The sequence below is a fragment of the Epinephelus moara genome, chromosome 6 (genome assembly GCF_006386435.1).
Source record: "Epinephelus moara isolate mb chromosome 6, YSFRI_EMoa_1.0, whole genome shotgun sequence".
Classification (NCBI taxonomy): domain Eukaryota; kingdom Metazoa; phylum Chordata; class Actinopteri; order Perciformes; family Serranidae; genus Epinephelus; species Epinephelus moara.
The window spans coordinates 33,916,130-33,934,078 of NC_065511.1; the positions used below are offsets into that span (position 1 = coordinate 33,916,130).

At 41.4% G+C, this 17,949-nt stretch overlaps 2 protein-coding genes and 1 non-coding gene across 3 annotated transcripts in view; 2 read left to right on the forward strand and 1 right to left on the reverse strand.

Moving 5' to 3' along the window:
* Positions 1–1,414: 1,414 nt before the first annotated feature.
* Positions 1,415–17,949, reverse strand: part of tmem67 (transmembrane protein 67) — a 19,073-nt gene continuing 2,538 nt past the window's right edge. The window contains exons 2-28 of the mRNA XM_050046867.1: positions 14,648–14,736; positions 14,422–14,512; positions 12,851–12,950; positions 11,595–11,658; positions 11,422–11,493; positions 11,268–11,330; positions 10,764–10,918; positions 10,522–10,630; positions 9,288–9,374; positions 8,943–9,008; positions 8,700–8,853; positions 8,505–8,625; positions 7,946–8,051; positions 7,668–7,724; positions 5,927–6,025; positions 5,728–5,826; positions 5,309–5,395; positions 5,102–5,201; positions 4,456–4,595; positions 4,219–4,359; positions 3,988–4,068; positions 3,784–3,900; positions 3,548–3,664; positions 3,332–3,439; positions 2,033–2,135; positions 1,772–1,914; positions 1,415–1,688 (exon numbers count right to left, since the gene is read on the reverse strand). Of these exons, the coding sequence (XP_049902824.1) occupies positions 1,608–1,688; positions 1,772–1,914; positions 2,033–2,135; positions 3,332–3,439; positions 3,548–3,664; positions 3,784–3,900; positions 3,988–4,068; positions 4,219–4,359; positions 4,456–4,595; positions 5,102–5,201; positions 5,309–5,395; positions 5,728–5,826; positions 5,927–6,025; positions 7,668–7,724; positions 7,946–8,051; positions 8,505–8,625; positions 8,700–8,853; positions 8,943–9,008; positions 9,288–9,374; positions 10,522–10,630; positions 10,764–10,918; positions 11,268–11,330; positions 11,422–11,493; positions 11,595–11,658; positions 12,851–12,950; positions 14,422–14,512; positions 14,648–14,736 (2,750 nt within the window). The 3' untranslated portion in view covers positions 1,415–1,607. The remainder of the gene's footprint in view (positions 1,689–1,771; positions 1,915–2,032; positions 2,136–3,331; positions 3,440–3,547; positions 3,665–3,783; positions 3,901–3,987; positions 4,069–4,218; positions 4,360–4,455; positions 4,596–5,101; positions 5,202–5,308; positions 5,396–5,727; positions 5,827–5,926; positions 6,026–7,667; positions 7,725–7,945; positions 8,052–8,504; positions 8,626–8,699; positions 8,854–8,942; positions 9,009–9,287; positions 9,375–10,521; positions 10,631–10,763; positions 10,919–11,267; positions 11,331–11,421; positions 11,494–11,594; positions 11,659–12,850; positions 12,951–14,421; positions 14,513–14,647; positions 14,737–17,949) is intronic.
* Positions 15,391–17,949, forward strand: part of rbm12ba (RNA binding motif protein 12Ba) — an 11,542-nt gene continuing 8,983 nt past the window's right edge. Inside the window, exon 1 of the mRNA XM_050046874.1 lies at positions 15,391–15,515. The gene's annotated coding sequence lies outside the window, so the exon portion shown is untranslated. The remainder of the gene's footprint in view (positions 15,516–17,949) is intronic.
* On the forward strand, positions 16,698–16,770 carry trnat-ugu (transfer RNA threonine (anticodon UGU)). Its single transcript has one exon. It is a non-coding gene; the product is annotated as a tRNA-Thr (tRNA).

Here is a 17,949-nt window from a genome sequence, read left to right on the forward strand (position 1 = left end):
TATAAAAAGCAAATCCATTTACAAAACAGATGACAGCCTGTGATGTCCTCAGAAGGATGAATGCAATTTCAATATTTCTGTTTTTCCCACATTCAGTCAGCTGCCTACTCACTGTCATTACATGTGCATTTTTCCATACATTTCCACTCCTGTGTCGTAATCCTGACATCACCACACCAAACTGAAGTGAAAGAAAATAACTGTATCAAGGTCAGGGTGGAAAAGCCTCTGAGGTTCCATTTTACATAGAAAGCTACTCAGTGTTTAACTTGCTCCTAAAACCTGGTACCTCTCAGCCTTCACAAGTACATCACTATTAAGTGTGCAAGGTCATCCATCCAGTGAGCCGGACTCAACCCTTTGGCAGGCCGGTTCTGGCCCCTGGGCCATATGTTTGACATCCCTGGTTTAGGAGGTTTTTACCAGGGGCTGAATTATCCGCAGAACAGAGGAGCACCTTCAGCCAGAGACTGATTGCTCCTAAATGCACCACTGAGCGCCACAGGAAGTCATTCTTACCTGTGGCCATTAAACTGTACAACTCCTCCCTCTGATGATCGGACTCATTTGGCTATTGATAAAACAAATCACACAATATAATTACTCATTCTTATTTCATTTATAATGCTACAACCATTTCATTGTATATTGTATATATTTCAGATTGTCTACTTTACTGTTTTTATTATTTATTTTACTTTATTGTCTACTGTAATATTTTATTTATGTTAATGTCTACTTTAATATTCTATTTTATTCTATTTTATTCTAATGTCTACTTTAATATTTTAATTTATTTTATTTTATTTTAATGTCTACTTTAATATTTATTTTACTTATTTCATTGTCTATTTTAGTATTTTATTTATATCTTCATCTTTATCTCTTGTTTCCATTCATGCTGTATTTCTATTTCTACTTTGCACGGAGCATTGGAACAAAAACAATTTCCCCCCGGGGATTAATAAAGTATTCTGAATCTGAATCTGAATCTGAGAAGTCTCTTCCTCACCATAAGGAACAGATCAGGTGATTAAAACTGGTAAAAACACCACATAAAGAAGTTTCCACATTACAAATCAGTAATTGTTTCTGCGTAAAGAAACTGACAGGGATGTCTGTTGGATGACTAACCCATAAAACATGAAAGAAAAAATGCAAGAGCCATATAAAAATCAAATGCTGCCATAAAAAAGTGTTTTGCAATGTTGTCCGCAATGACCTAATATACCCGGACATGTTAAAGGGATATATTTAAAAGCCTCTGCTGGTTGACAAATATATATAATCTATGTATAATCCCACAGTATATATTGCACACCTATCTGCATAAAACTTTTCTTATATCATCATATAAATTTCAGGAAACTCAAAAGACATCTTGAAGTGAACTCAAAACAAGGCTGTCTTCATATCAAAACATTTTAATCAATAAAAACATCAAAATCTTTAGAAAAATTATGATATTTACATCATGAAACAGTCGTGAAAATACTGTATGTGTAAAGAAAAGTACAAAAAAAGGCTGCACAAGCTGTGAACAGTAAACATTTTGAGAGCAATGCCACCAAACAACACTGACATCACCAACTACTTAGCAAGGAACTTTATATCAGAAATCTCTCATCCACCAGAGTCTTGTTGACGAGGTTCTTCCTCCCAAGAGTGTTACGGATCAAGCGAAATATCTGTAATGAATGAGATGGAAGTTAATGTATGTTTCTATATAGCACAGTGAAAGCAAAATACTGTATACACACCAAATACTGACCATCTGCTGTACGTATGTAAGCACGGCTGCGAGTACAAAGCTCTGAGATCCGAGGTCGACGATACAGAAGAACAAAGTGTCAAAGATCAGTAGTGTGGCCTCGTTTCCATAAAATAGCACATCACTGAAGGAGTGGGCCTCATCTGCAGTGAGGAAAGCAAACAGATGTTATACACACACACACACACACACACACGCATATACTGTATTTACTATATACAAACAGAGATGTGCAGCCTGTCTGGGACAGCATGTCATTACCGTTGTAAAGGATGCTTTTTTCAGAGGGTTCAAGGAACTCCATCCCTATGACCCTCTCAAAGATCAGCTTGTCCTTCACTATATAGTCCATGTCTGGATGTCCCTGAGGTAAATAACGCAACATCAGAGGCAGAGCAACTCGTCTGTGCAAAACAGGTCAGGTCAAACAAAACAAATCATATACATATACTTTACAATCTAACAAATAAATGCATAGCTTGTTTGCAATCACTTGACAATTATGATGTGCTATATTCAGACGGAGGGCAGGATGTGATGAATCCATTTACTGCATGAACTGGAACTAGACTTTTTCCTACAACTTTGCCTGGTGTGGACTGAAATGACTGCTGCCTTTTTCGTGTTGGGTGAGCAAATTTTCATTCATTAATTTTCCGTAACCTCTTATCCTGTTGAGGGTCGCAGGCAGAGTCAACCATTCACGCTCACAGTCACACCTTCATTTCATCCAATTTAGAGTCACCAGTGAACCTGAATGTCTTTGGACTGGGGGGGCGCGCGCCAGAGTACCCAGAGAAAACCCACACTGACCAGGAACCCTCTGCTGTGAGGCGACATTACTACACCACCATGCAGCCCGTGAGTATAACTTTCTTTTATATTCCAGCTCTATACACGGATGCACCACCATCAGGCTTACGTTACTAGCTAAAGTCAGTGGTGTATTGTAACAGAGTAATAACGTTTCGTTAAAGTACTTAAGTATTTTTGGGAAGTATCTGTGCTTAATTTATTCAAAATGAATGAATAAGTGAATTTGTTTTGTTGACAGTTCCCCATCCAAACCAAAACAAAAGCACACTGACGAGCTATACTGTGGCACAGTAGCTGGAGGTCACTCATCTCTCTCTTTTAGTCCTACTATTTTTAGGACTTTAAGTGTCACTAGTTCAATTTAAATTTCAATTCAATTCAATTCAATTCAATTTTATTTATAAAGCCCAATATCACAAATAACAATTAGCCTCAGAGGGCTTTACAGCATACGACATCCCTCTGTCCTTTGGACCCTCACAGTGGATAAGGAAAAACTCCCCCCCAAAAAACCTTTAACGGGGGAAAAAAAATGGTGGAAACCTCAGAAAGAGCAACTGAGGAGGAATCCCTCTTCCAGGACGGACAGACGAGCAGTAGATGTTTTCCCAATCTGATCGATTGGAACAGCCATAATGGACAGCGCACCAAAGTATGACTTCATATGCAAAGAAGCTATACACAATAAAACTGTGCCAGGTTCAGCGTGCTTGTGTGAGTTGATATATGTGCTTTTATACTAACATGGTCTATAATGGATCCCAGGAAGTGGTTCATGGTCTGGTAGCCTCTGGCCCTCTGCTCAAAGTGGTTAGCCAAGCTTGCGTCCACCAGCCGCGACGGCCCGTGCCTCTGTAGTGCAGGAGACAGGCAAACATTTAAATTAAAAATGGAGAATAATTTTTCTCTTGGCTTGACAGTTTATAGATGAGTTACAAACACAACAGAGAAAGCACAGACCCTGCCGATCTGCTCCCGTATCCTGTCATACTGTGCCCGCAGGTGGCTGTTGAGAGACACCTGAAAGGTCTGGATCTCTGTGTTGGGGAGTAATCCTCTCTGACCACACAGGGACTCCTTGTGACAGAAAACGACAGCGAGGAAGAAAGAAAGAGGATGACTATAATGTGAAATCAACAAAGTCGTAAATGTGTCACAAGTACTAACACTGTAATGTGATCTGTTGGTGTACATACAGATTCTCTGTTCAGGTTGTTGTTCATTTCCTCCATGTTTGTATCTGCATGTCCGTGTACTGAACGCCCATGGATGTAGTAGCCGAAACAACGGTGAGATAATAGCAGCACAGAAATCTAAATAGAAACACGGACAAAGTACACTTTAGTAAAATACTCCAGGCAGATAAATTATTTGAATATAATATAAACATTGCTACTTACATTACTGATGGAGCAGAGATCTACAAACTGACGGATTTTATCCTCCACAAAGTGATCATGAAACACAGTGAAGAAAATCACCTGTCGAGATAAGTGATTATCTGTTAAAGGAGCTCTAAACACTCGTACTGTATGCAGTAGTTCCTTCATTTCGTAAGAAAGCCAGGAAGAGGAGAGAGCTCAAACAGAAGAGAGGGAAGGAGAGATAAGCATGAGTAGTGGCAGTTTTACCTGCAGAAGTCCAATGCAGAGCCACAGCGTGGCTGCCAGACCATAGCGCAGCATCAGGCTGTATGAAGGGGTGTACGCCTGTGAGGAGCGCTGTAAAGTTGGCCAGGGGTCCCTCAGGGCCAGGTTAGAGAAACCCAGCACCTGAACAGTACAGGGTGACAGGTCAGCAATGAGGAAAAGGGACATAACACAAGCTGCAAAAGAAGAACAGAGTGTATGTCTTGGTGTAACATGTACCTCAAGAAAGAAGAGCACAGCCATGATCTGAAAAGTTGGGCTGATCTTGCGGATGGTCTGAATCTCGTTCCATTCATTGGCCACAAAGTAGGTCCTCCAGATGCTGACTGGGGAGGGGTCACGTTTCAGCTCACCAGTGGCTGAAACAGCAGCAAATATACATGTGAATATACTGTATATATATTTATACATACAGACAGGGCACAAATGAAAGGAAAATATGGATTAGAAAGTGTAGAAACAGGGCTCACTGAATGGTTTGGCGACTATGAAAATGACGTGAATAAAATACTACAGCCTTTACGGTGACAGATATCAACCCAGTTTAACACTGAAGTGTCAAAAACTGCAGTTCCTCTAATGGCCACTCAAGGCTGGCTCCAAAAGCGATTCAATCCTCTTACAAACCCATGTTAAAATGCCCAACTTTAGAGCAGAAATAAACATGTTTACAGCCTGGTACAAAAAGCCGTTTTGGTCTCTCGCGTGGGTGCTGTGAGTGACAGGCGGGTGCCATCTGTTGAAAAGTGTGTGTGTGTGTGTGTGTGTGTGTGTGTGTGTGTGTGTGTGTGTGTGAATTGAATAAAACAGCCGCATAATTACTTCTTATTGTGACTGCCAAGTATAAACATAAATCTGTCTGTACCTTGTACAGTTCTGCTAGTTTTGCTCCTCGGCCTCTCCCAGTCAATAAAGAACACATCAACTGTCACCTGAAGGATCAGCTTGTGCAGAAACTGGATAGCCTGGGTAAAAATACACAAAACACTTTTTCAATATTCCTGTTAGCACACCATTTAGCTTTCAAAAACAATACTGCTCATTCTTTTCATCCGCTCAGTTGGTTTCTAACCTTGAGAGTGAAGGCGCAACCAATATATGTCACAAACTGCTCCTCCTGAGCAGGCAGCGGTAACAGCACTGATACAAACTGTTGGGCCTAAATGGATACATACACAAATTAATCACAGGAAGCAGCCAATAATAATCCCACTCAAATCTATGCATTTGAACAAAAAAAATAAATAAATAAAAATCAGGCAAATAAAGTAAAGGAGGAAGAGACTTGCCTTTAACGTCTAAAGAGTGCAGAGAGGAAAACACATAAGTCCATGCAAGGGCAAGAGAAGCATAGAAGAAAGAAGTAAAGTTTTAAAAAAGGGCTCAAAGGAAACAGCTCCAGAATTTAGATACTGGACCAAACGTTAATCACCACTCAAGTGGGAAAACCAGAAATCATATAAAACAAAGTCCCAGAGGAATGAGACTAACCTTGTAAAAGATGAGCCAGTAAAGTCCAGTTCCCACGGTGACAGCGAAAAAAACATTGGCCAGATCTCCGGCATAAAACAACAAAAACTTCAGCATAGTCTGGGACAGACGGTGAGAGGAGGGAGAGACCAAAGTTACTCACAAGCATGACTACAGCGTATGGACTGACATGACTTATGACATGTTAAAGATGCAGTACCGCCACATCGACGAGCGGAGAGGCGATTCTCCTCTTCCAGCTGACTGTCTTCAGCAGAGAGTAGAGGACAGCCACACCACCCATCACACCTAGAGCAGTCTGTGCACACAAACATATCAGAGCCACAGGTGATACTGCAGCGCTGTGGGCTGTGACATTAACACTGAAAAGCATAAAGAACATCTCCTTTATCTGTCACATTAAACCATTTAAAGCTGCAGTAGGTAACTTTTTTTTTGGCAAACATAAGAAGAAGTTACTATATCCTAACAGAAGTACATGACGCAGATAATCTGTGGGAAAAAATCACACTCCTCTGCCTCCTCATCGTGCTCCTAATGGCAGCTAGCAAGAATCACAAAAAATCTCTAACACAGCTGTCAATCACTGCTCGTTAACTGCGGTCAAACTGTCAACCTAGGCAGCTGTGATCAAAAATGAATCAAGCTCCTGTTACTGCATTGTCTATTTTTAACCTAAGAAGTTTTCAGACACATATTTTAGTGTACTGTTTAGCTGTAAAATAAGAAAATTTGCTCTGGCTGCTGCTTTTTTTTTTTGCTCGACTGTTTTCAACATGATAGTTGAGGTCACAAACTTTCTCATTTTACATCTAACCAGTACACTAAAATCCATCCATCCGTTTTCCGTAACCGCTTATCCTCTTGAGGGTTGCAGGGGGGCTGGAGCCTATCCCAGCTGACACCTTGGACAGGTCACCAGACTGTCACAGGGCTGACACATAGAGACAGACAACCATTCACACTCACATTCACACCTACGGGCAATTTAGAGTCACCAATTAACCTGCTTGTCTTTGGACTGTGGGAGGAAGCTGGAGTACCTGGAGAAAACCCATGCTGACACGGGTTCCTCTTCCTGTGAGGCGACAGTGCTAACCACTACACCAGCGTGCCGCCTCAGTACACGGAAATATATTTCTGAAAACATCTGAGACAGAAAATATTCTAATCATGAGAAGTGCTGCCTAGTTTGACAGTTTGACTGCGTGTCACGAGCAGTGACTGACATGACTGACAGCTGCCCTCTCTGAAAATGGCCTGTTGAGCCTCTAACTCCTTTCACAAGCTTGAGTCAAGCGGAGGTAGGGATGGGAACTGATTACATTTTATTGATACCAATGCCATTATCGATTCTGCTTATCTGTCCAATTCTTTATCGATTCCCTTTTTAATTCCTGATCAATTTTCTGTATTGAAAAAGCGTAGGCCCACACCGTTTTTCAGCGTCAACACAACTGTTTTATTATCTCTGAGTCTATACACAGTGTAGCGTACAGCATCTCATACATGGGATTCCTGGAATATAAGGCCACGTTGCAGAGAAAGATGTTTCAGCGTATTGCAGGTGTTTACATCCTTATGTGAAAAAAATAATTTTACAGACATTACAAGCAGCACTGTTATCATCTTTATTGTGACATTGAGCCACATTTTGGATCCATTCTTCCTCTCTGTTAAGACTCTGTTTCCAGCAGCACAGACACGAGTTTGACGTCAATGTTGCAGTCAGCAAAACATGCGGGCATCGATAAAGGGAGCTGATAACCTCGAAGGCATACGATTCCAATGCATCAGGCAAGTTCGCACTGGTTCTAAACTCAAACCCGTTTATGATTCCCATCCCTAACTGGAGGTGCAGAAGTCTACTGTTCTCTCAGACCAGACCACCTGCCTACACAAGCTTTAACAATAAACATTTTATTATATCTTCTACTCACATCTGTCTTCATGCGAGCCTCCTTTTGATCCATCTCATACTCCACAGCAAACGTTGTCTAGAAACAGATAAATTGCATCAACACATTTACCAACTAAACTTTGTTTTTGACATAAATGAAGACAGCAACTCATATCGCCATTTTGACTTTAACAGGAGGCCTACTAAGAAAAAGTCATACTGCAACTTAATTTTTGAGATCAAAAGCATCAGCTGTATATATGTGTGTGTGTGTGTGTGTGTGTGTGTGTGTGTGTGTGTGTGTGTGTTTCTACTCACAGTCACAGTTTGTGTTTTTATATCCATGATGGGGACGTCTCTGTAGGTCACGGTCATCAGAGGGGGAAATACATGTCCTTCCTGGGTTCGTGGAACCAGCTGGAACCTGCAAAACACACATTTGATCAAAAACAGCACCGCTTCCCAATGCAGTACCAAATACAAGCTTTTACTTTCTTTTATTTATTTATTTAAATAAATATATAAATTTAATTTTTATATACTTTATTATTATTATTTATTTTTTTCACTCTGTTGTCAATTACACACAGGTCCGAACACACATATGCACAAACAGGACCTATACATGCACTAAGTGGAGAGATGTCAGAGTGGGGCTGTCCATGACAGGCGCTCCGAGCGGTTGGGGGGTTTGGTGCCTTGCTCAAGGGCACCTCGGCAGTGCCCAGGAGGTGAACTGGCACCTCTCCAGCTACCAGTCCACGCTCCATATTTTGGTTCGGGCGGGGACTTGAATGGGCGACCCTCCGGTTCCCAACCCAGGTCCAGAAAAAGTCCTTTCTTTTTTGTAATGGCAGTGTACACACTGATTGCCCACCTTATTTTGACACTGCTGGCTACACGGATGACTTTGGGCTGGGAGCCGGTGCTCTTCTCTCTTCCGCTCAGTGTGTCGACAACAAACATACGTCGAGACAGGTACCAGTTCTTCATGCTCTCTGCAAAGACAAAATACATTAAAACACCTCATACACACACCCACACCCACACTCTCTAAAAAATAAAATCCCACCTTGGTTGATGAAGCGTCCGTTGTATTGCTGGTTGTAGACGAGTGTAGGCAGAGGGAGAAGTTTTTTGTTCTCTTCTCCACCAAGATCCATAAACACATCATAGAACAGCGGCTCTGGATGGGTATCCAACAGCTCTTTAACTGAGAGATCACACTGCAAACACACACACAGCCTCTAATACAACTGGGCATTGCAAAAGAGTTTGTGCACTGTCTCTGAGGCAAATGAAAAAGAAAACTCACACTTTCTTGGTAAGCGGTTCCAAAGCTGAACGCAGCTGCCTGTTTGGTGGTCGTTTCTGGGCAAAGCTAAAGAGCAGAAGAGAAGAAGAGAGGAAGAGTGGAGTATTTATTTCATATTTTGTATGAACCACATAAAAATTGCTTAATTCAATCAAAAGTAGCAAAAGATAAGTTTATGTTGTTCACATGCAAAACAGTGGTGGGCAACAGTAAGTGGGATCTGGCCCTACATCCAAACTATTCAGGAAAACCAAGCACTTCCATGTATATTTCATGATAAGTTACGATTCTTTAGTGTATTCAGACTTAATATCTCATTTTATTATCAGTCATTTGAAATCTTACCTGGAGATTACTTCCTCCTAGTGGTTCCCATCTGAGGAACTCTCCTCTGACATTGTAGACAGCAGCAAGCAGCTTGATGTCAGTGTTCTGTCAGACAAACAGAGTACGTCAAATCAAGAGAACATTTTTGGCACCATTTAATGTTTATTGCTCTATTTGTAGAATCATGAAATTATGATTTTGTTGTGATAACTGGAGGATGATTGAGGTCAGGGTTCGTCCTGCAAAGACGAATTTCTGGCGCCCCCTCCAAAGACGTTTTAGCCGGCGCTAAAGGAAATTCACAATTCCAATCCTCTCTGAATGTGTTTATCAAGCAGAACATAAACCTCAGTGCAAACGTTTTTGACTTTCAGCCATCAACTCCTCTCTCATCCACAGCTGCTTTATTTCAAACATGCAGCTGGTGCTGGATAAGCCAGCTAAGCAGCTTTGTTTTGACTGGGTCTGAACCCTTCTCTGTGAGGCTACCATTAGTAGGAGAGAGGACTTTCTGTGATTCCTCATAAAATAAAAGCTGTTTTATTTCTGGTGACAATCTTAAAAGTGGTGAATTACAACCGCAGCATATTTTTTGTGTCATGTCCTGCCTCATGCACCCCTTGCCTAAACTAAAGGGAGTATTTCCAATGGGAGGATGCATCTGACCTAACAATCTCCTGCCGTGTGCTACATGTGTAAAAGGGCAAGTCAGGAAAAATGTCCAGACCTCCCAACCCATGCCACTCTCTCTTAAAGGGACGGTTCATCCCACTATCAAAAACACATATTTTCCTCTTACCTGTAGTGCCATTTATCAATCTAGATTATTTTGGTGTGAGTAACAGAGTGTTGGAGATATCAGCTGTAGAGATGTCTGCCTTCTCTCCAATATAATGAAACTCGATGGCACTCGGCTTGTGGAGTTCAAAGTGCCATGAAAACACATTGGGGGGCCCTAGCACTTGGGCCTCTGGGCCTGTGCTTGGTAGGTGTATTGAGTAATCCATCCATAGTAGGAACTTTTATCTTTCTACCGAATGATGAAAGACTTAGGGCTTTGTTTACTTAACCTATATAGACATTTTTGTTCATTGAATGGTCTGAAAGAACAGGAAAATGCATACATTTCTGTAAAATAACGTAACAGAGACTCACTGCCTTTACTGTACGCAGACCAATCAAGCTGTGGCGCATAGTCATCCCCCAGAGGCCCATTCTGAGACACAAAATACCCTGGAAGTTTATCACTCACCTTGTTTCTTCCTCGGAAACTGAACCCAATGGGAACAGGTTCGGTTTGAAGCACTCGACTGGCCAGTCCTGGCTCGTCCCCGTAGTAAAGCCATGGCAGGTTACCTCTCCTGAAGACAGAGTAACCAAAGCACTTACTGTCCACTCTGGGTGCAACTAAATTACAGTGTAGGCTGATGAAGCCTTGCTAAGTTTGCAAAGAAATCCCAATATATACATATATGCCATGACAGTGTTGACTACCAGTAAGAGATGTCTTGAGTTGAGCTCATAGCAGCCCTAGATCTGAAGACGATGTTGAAGAGACCGCAGGCATCAGTGGAGACGCCACTGAAGGAGTGCATGTTCATCACACACATGTTCCCGAGAGCCTGACACGCTGTCAGGTTGGAGAAGACCTGTAAGCACACAACTTGTTAATGCATGGCAGCTGAAACAAAGTTTAAGAAAAATCATAGTCTGAACTGTCATTACTTACAATACTTGTGCATATTTATTAGATACATTTTTGCATCAATTTGCAGTTAAAATTTCAATAGCTATAGTGAATGTCTGTGATTTGTCATGAACACCAACAGTTACAGATACACCACAACATCCTGAAATAACAAATATCCTCCTGTGTCACAATGAGCACATCACTTGTGGCGGTATGTAGCTGCAATTAGAACCTGAACTAGCCTCCTGTAATGCCAGATCAAGAATAAAGATTATTTTCAATAGCAACAGAGTAAGATGTGGAATTACAAGGCAGGCTGCTGACGAGGAGTACAGGTTTTTGACGAACCAGGCAGACTGGACACTGAATTTCTACAAGGGGAACAGAGCAGAAAACACAAATCAGAACACAGCCAAATAAACAAAAATGATGTGAGCAAGTGAGAGATGGTAAGAGACTCACCAGCTGAGCATAGCTGACACTGGGATTCACATTGGTGGAGAGGCTGCCTGGAGGGATACACAAACCTCCTGCCTGGAAAATCACATACCAGTCATTGATGATACACTGAGTTAGTAACTGAACAGTGTGTGTATGAAGTGTCTGTAGGAGGGCAGAGGGTCAGCAGAACTCACCAGGACATTGGGAGGGGTACACTCACAGGAGGAGTTCATGAAGGTAGCCTGACATCTCTCACACCTGAAAGACAATTGTGGAGACTGTTCCAACCCTTATACTGTAAAACAAAGTCTGGAATCAAGTCATCCTTTCTTCACACTACAGCACTACACTAGTGGTGCAAAGAGAGCAGTCAGACACCTTTTCTTAGAACAAACAAAATACGTCATGGAAGAAAGAAACTGTGCCCTTGTAATGATGAGGGTCATGGGCCAGTGAGAGGCACAGAGGGATGAAGACAGGAAGTAGGGTTGCAACGGTATGAGATTTTCACAGTGAGATAACCATCTCACAGACAGTTTCATGGTATTATAGTACACAGTATTACAGTTTCAATGACCCTTAAAGCTGTCGCTGGTAACTTTTATAAAAAATGATTTTTTGTTTTATTTGCTGAAACGGTCACTACATCCACACAGTAGTACATGAAACAGTCTGTGTTTCTCTGCCCTCTTGTGTTTCCTCTAATGGCATTACTGTAGGTGAATGAAAACAGCCAATCAAAGCCAAGGAATCTCGGACACTGTTGTCAGTCATGTTAATTACTGAGTGAACTGTGGTCAAACTGATCAAATAGGAATCAAGATTCTGTTACAGCATTGCCTTTTTCTCTCCTCAGATGTTTTCAGAAACATATTTTAATGTACTGTTTACCTGTAAAATGAGAGTTTGTGACCCGGCCGCCATGTTGGAAACAGTTGAGCTGAAAAATAAACAATGCCCATGGACCACAGCAAACTTTCTCATTTTACAGCTAAGCGAGTCTCCAAGCGAGTCCAGCTAAGCTGCCTATGAACTCCAAAACCAAAATAAGAAACGTCTCTCATAGTGCATGGACAGATTTCTTTGGTTTCACCACCATCGCTGCAAAGTTAAAGTACCAAATAATCATAAATAGCCCACGGCAGAGTTGCCACCTTGTGGAAAAACATATTAATGAATGCTCATTTGAACCTATTAGTCATATATTGATAGGCTAATTAAGACTTAGCAGGTTGTGTTACCTTCATTACAAGGCTCAAATATGGTCCAGACTGATTTTGTTTGGGTGCCGACACTTGAGATAATTGCATCAGTGCATTTGTATCAGTTTACTCTTCAAGATTATATAATATGTAAAAGGTATAAACTAAGATGCCTTGGTCAAATTCTAGAGGTTAACTGTATAAATCAGCTGGATATGTGTTTCTGTTTGTATGGTAGTGATATGTACCTGTCTCCACTGAGGTTTGGTACAGATGAAGCAGGGGAGTTTCCATTACATGTTTCACACCTGGCCTCGTCCAAAAGGTTTCCATTGACGTCTCGCTCCACTGAAAAAAACAACAGCCCACATTAAGACATTTACAGATAAAATACAAAATAATCTATGCTATTGCCACATTGGGTTAAATTTGCAGCAAGCACATGTGATGGAAAATTCTGGTATTTGGTATTGCTATGATGTATGTTGCTCATTTAACCCCTACTGTGACAGCAGTGAGAAGACACCAAAGTTACCAGCCAGGGAAGCTCAGACACCAAGTGTCCTTGTTAGTCTCAAGAGATGTTGTGTCTTAGGTATGTCAAACCACCTGAGCGTTGATGTGCATGTGTTATGGGAACTATAAAGATAGCAGGGCTAGAGGACATCTAGCCACTCACTCACTGAGTGACTGTTCATGTGGTAGTATGTGTGTGACTCCATTCATGAATGCTTATTAAAACTCAAGAAAGACAGCGGACATGTGAAGACTTTTTCTTTAAACTGTTCATTAAATAGTTGTTTTGCCACCACAAAATTGGCGACCACGAAGGGACCTCATCTGTGAGCGGATTCTGGACAGAAGGTGTGAAGACTGTGCGCACAGCAAGAGCCAAAGTTCTTACACCTCAAAGTCCCCCACAAAGGAAGGTTGAGAGGAGGGCCTGACGTCTGGAAAACCGGGATTCCCTTCACCGTTGGGCTCCAACGAACTTGGTGGCTGTCAACACCTTGCTGTCTTTTCTGGTGAGTTTTGAGGACTGCGCAGGAAAAATCTTTTCCACCTATTGAGATAGGTTGGCAGACGTGCCAGGCACTGGTTCTGGGACTCACCAGGTCTTTAGGTCTGGGACCTAAAGTAGAGTAGGTTAGGAACCTAACACGACACCTGATTATTTCAGCCGTTAAAGGCGGAAGAAAAGGTGGTGAGAAGCTGTCTGGGTTAAAGGAGAAGCAGAGACACTTGCTATCAAAGTGGAACAGGCAGAGTGAGTGAAGCGCGTCTTTTTCTTTATTTCCTTTTTGTAATTCATGCACGTTTTTCAGGTAAAGGTAAAAATTTTCCTTTAAAGTGATAAGTTTGTTGCAGTCATTGGTGAATGTAATAGAAATGTGATTACATGCACTGTCTCATATTATACTGCCTAATGGAGTGTACAGTGTGATATTACGTCCTCTTTGTTTCTCCTGAAAATCATTAAACTGCCAGTTCCCAGCAGGTGTTAAATGTTTCAGAGGCGAGACTGAGATTCAATCTTCAAACCTCAGTTTTCAGCAGATAATGGCTGAGAAAGATACAGATAGAATGAAGTAAACAGGAGCTATGAATAAACAAAGAGCAACTGTGTATAAACTAAAGGTCGACTGTCTCTGAGAGAGATTGTCTGCACAAGTATGTTTGCTGAACTTCTTTCTGTATTTCTCAGCCTGACAAGCCCAGAGGTTCATTTGCAAATACATTTTTTTTGCAATACACTCTTGATACAAGGTTACTTGTGGAATTCAGCTGTCTTAAGGGAAATTTCGACGATATGACTCACCCAGGATGTTGCCTTGTGCACACTGGCACTCCCCGTCTTCAGTGAGACTGCCTGGACAGCGAATACACCCAAACCCGCCTTTTGTTACTGCCTGTAAAAAGAGACAACTTGTCATGTCAGCATTATGACAAATGGTATTAGACATTGGAGTGTGAGATACAGTATCTACAGTATCATGTGAGATGAAAAGCAAATAAAGACATGCTCTTTGGCTGATTGCACGTACAGGTTTGTCAGGTGGACACTGCTGGCAAGTGATGGACGCCTTGTCAGTGATGAGAGTTTGGTACCCAGTTTTGCAAACGCAGCTCAGTCCTGCAAAAAAGCGTAAAGCAGTGGGAAGTTAGTGGGAACAGAGGGCATAGTACAGAGTTGACTTCTGAGATATTAGTTGATTAACAAATCTCGGCTGCAAGTTCCTATCACCACCTGGCAACACTGCAGCACCAAAATAAGACATAAGACTACCCGTATATGGATAATGACTGGTGCATGCACAAATGGCCTCTCACCCAGTACAAGGAGGAATGACTCACCCTTTGCTATACTTGCTAATGGCAACAGTAGAGCAAATGGCAACACAAGAAGGAGCAAGAACTAAATTGCGGGGAAGTGGAAAAAAAGAGATCTTGGAGCTCTGATTGAGTTGATTAGAGTAACACTAACGCTGCTTGATTATTATACATTAATCAAGTTCTGGTAACTAGTTGCTATAATTCACTGAAAGGATACAGCAAGTGACACTCAGTAATCCAAGGTCACTTAACATCTGTTATTAAAATCAGCCTGAACTGGAAATCCCCAAAACACCTTCCTGCCTGCCTGCCTGCCTGTAGAAAACATCTAATTTCAGTGCTCTACTTCCCTTTCCTCTCATCTAACTTATTTGCATGGATCGCAAGTTGTAAATAGAAACATATAAATTGTACTTTGATGACACCGGATGACAGATGCTAAGGAGCAGTAACAGTGACAGAAACTGGACTGGCTTCGGCATTTTTCTTGAAGAACAGGAGGAATCTTTAATCAAGACTTACCAAAGAGGCATCATCATTGTTTTTGATCTGAATTTTGCTCTTGTTGGAAGCCTGCAGGTCAGTTTATTTTGAGTCCTGAGGAAATCTTTCTGGCTCTTTCTAAATTATTACTTTATAGTCTTTATACTGTAGTATTATCAAAAATATCAATTTATCAACACACATCAATACAGTATGAAAACTTTTTTTCCACAGAATTGATACACCGGTACCAGCTGCACTTTGTCGCACTCTGTTATTGTTACTGTTTACTACAGTCATCCTGCTGTTCTCTGCTACTAACCAAGCAAAGATAAGTCGTCGTTGTCATGTTATGGCCTTGTTATATTTATCTTTTACTAAAAATCTTATATCCTTAATGTGATTTTTTCCTTGCAGTATTAAATGTGTTGTGATGTCGATATTTTTCAAGGTACAGTATTGAAAGTTAGAAATTCTAGTATCATGGCAGCACTATTATACTGTACATTTTATTTTGTGGCTTGAGCGAGGAAGACGAGTTGCTCTTATCGCAAGTGAAGTGAAGTGCAGAGATGTAACACAAATAGACTCTGCAACATGCAGTTTCATTGACCAAATAAGCAATAATAATTTGTTAAAACAGAAACTATTAAATTAACTTTTTTTTTTTTTTTTTTTTTTTTTTTTAACATAGGAGGGCAGTTACCAATATTTATGAGTCTTCTAGCTACTGACAATGATGATGATTTCTGTATTTTGTATCATGCACACAAAGATGTGCCCAACCCTTATGGATGTTATCTTACTGCTCAGCTCTCAAACAAAATACTCTGCCTTCTATTCCAGGTCCGGCAAAGAAATTCAGCTACAAAAAAGCCCCCCTTCTGAAACAGTCCATCTCCCAATGCTTTCCAACATCTCTATACTGTCTGAGGCAATCAGCTCAAGGTTTATTCCCTCTGAGGATGTAGGTGTTTACTTCATAGACTTTCATTTTGAAAAAAAAGCATGTCCAGGAGCAGCTGAGACTAAGAGCCCTGAAATGAACGCCCTTGTCTCACTGTAGTTTCCTTCAAGATGGTAAAGGAAAATGGTTTGAAGATATCTATATTTAGATCTGCAGTCACATCATGTGAACAGTGTCCGCCTTCAATCAGCTGGTGCTGTGTAACAAAGCTCAGGACACTCCTGTAACAGGTTGATCTCGTCAGGGCCCACACCCATGACTGTTCAAGGTGTAGTCTCAATAATCATACTTGATGTGAGACACATAACGAAGGCTCTATAGCTCAGTGGTTAGAGCACTGGTCTTGTAAACCAGGGGTCGTGAGTTCGATCCTCACTAGGGCCTTGAAATTGATTTATTTAATCTTTACTGGTCACAAACAAACACCTTGAATAGCATAAAAAAGTCCACTGTGGGGCACTGGTGACTTAGTGGTAGAGCAGGCGCCCCATGTACAAGGCTGTTGCCGCAGCGGCCTGGGTTCGAATCCAGCCTGTGGCCCCCTGCTGCATGCCATCCCCCCCTCTCCCTCTCCCCACACTCACCTGTCCCGTCCATCAAAGGCAAAATGCATAAACAAAAAAGTCCAATGTATTAGGGAAACTACTTATCACCAATTGAGTTAAGTTTGTCAGATTTAGAGAGATATAGTAGCATTGCACACTGAGGATTTGAGATTGCAAGTTGCAAACAGCTGAAACTTCTCCTGATTAGAAATCCTTCAGTGTTTATTGTTCAGGAGGTTTTTATCAGGAACCAAGACGGGCAGCTTGCCCACCACATGCTTATGTGTGCTCACCTTTTTTCTCTAGTAACTTAAGATCCAGACATTTCAAAGGTTTTGACTGGGCACAAATTATCCGCAGAGGTCAGAACAAAACCAGTGCAAAAACTGAATAAAGCAGTTTCACATTAAAAAAAAAATCTGTATTTTTCCGAATCTGCTTGTCACAGAGTGGCTGCAGACTTCAGTGGTCGACACAGAAATGCCAGAGCCAGTGTTGGGTTTGTCCATTCTGAGTTTCTGTGGTGCACGGTGGTGCAGTGGTTAGCACTGTCACCTTCGAACCCAGGGTGGGGGAGTTTGTATGTTCTCATATCAGCGTGGGTTTTCTCCGGCTTACTCCCACCAAAGACATGCGTGTTAGGTTAATTGGTGACTCTGAATTGCCTGTAGGTGTGAGTGTGAATGTCTCTGGCAACCTGTCCAGGGTGTACCCCGCCTGTTGCCCAAAGTCAGCTGGGATAGGCTCCAGCCCCCCGAGACTCCTAACATCATAAGCAGTTACGGAAAATAAATGAATGAATATACAGTGGTGTGAAAAAGTGTTTGCCCCTTTCCTGATTTCTTACTTTTTTGCATGTTTTCCACACTTAAATGTTTCAGATCATCAAACAAATTTAAACATTAGTCAAAGATAACACAAGTAAACACAAAATGCAGTTTTTAAATGAAGGGTTTTATTAATGAGGAAGAAAAAAATCCAAAGCTACATGGCCCTGTGTGAAAAAGTGTTTGCCCCC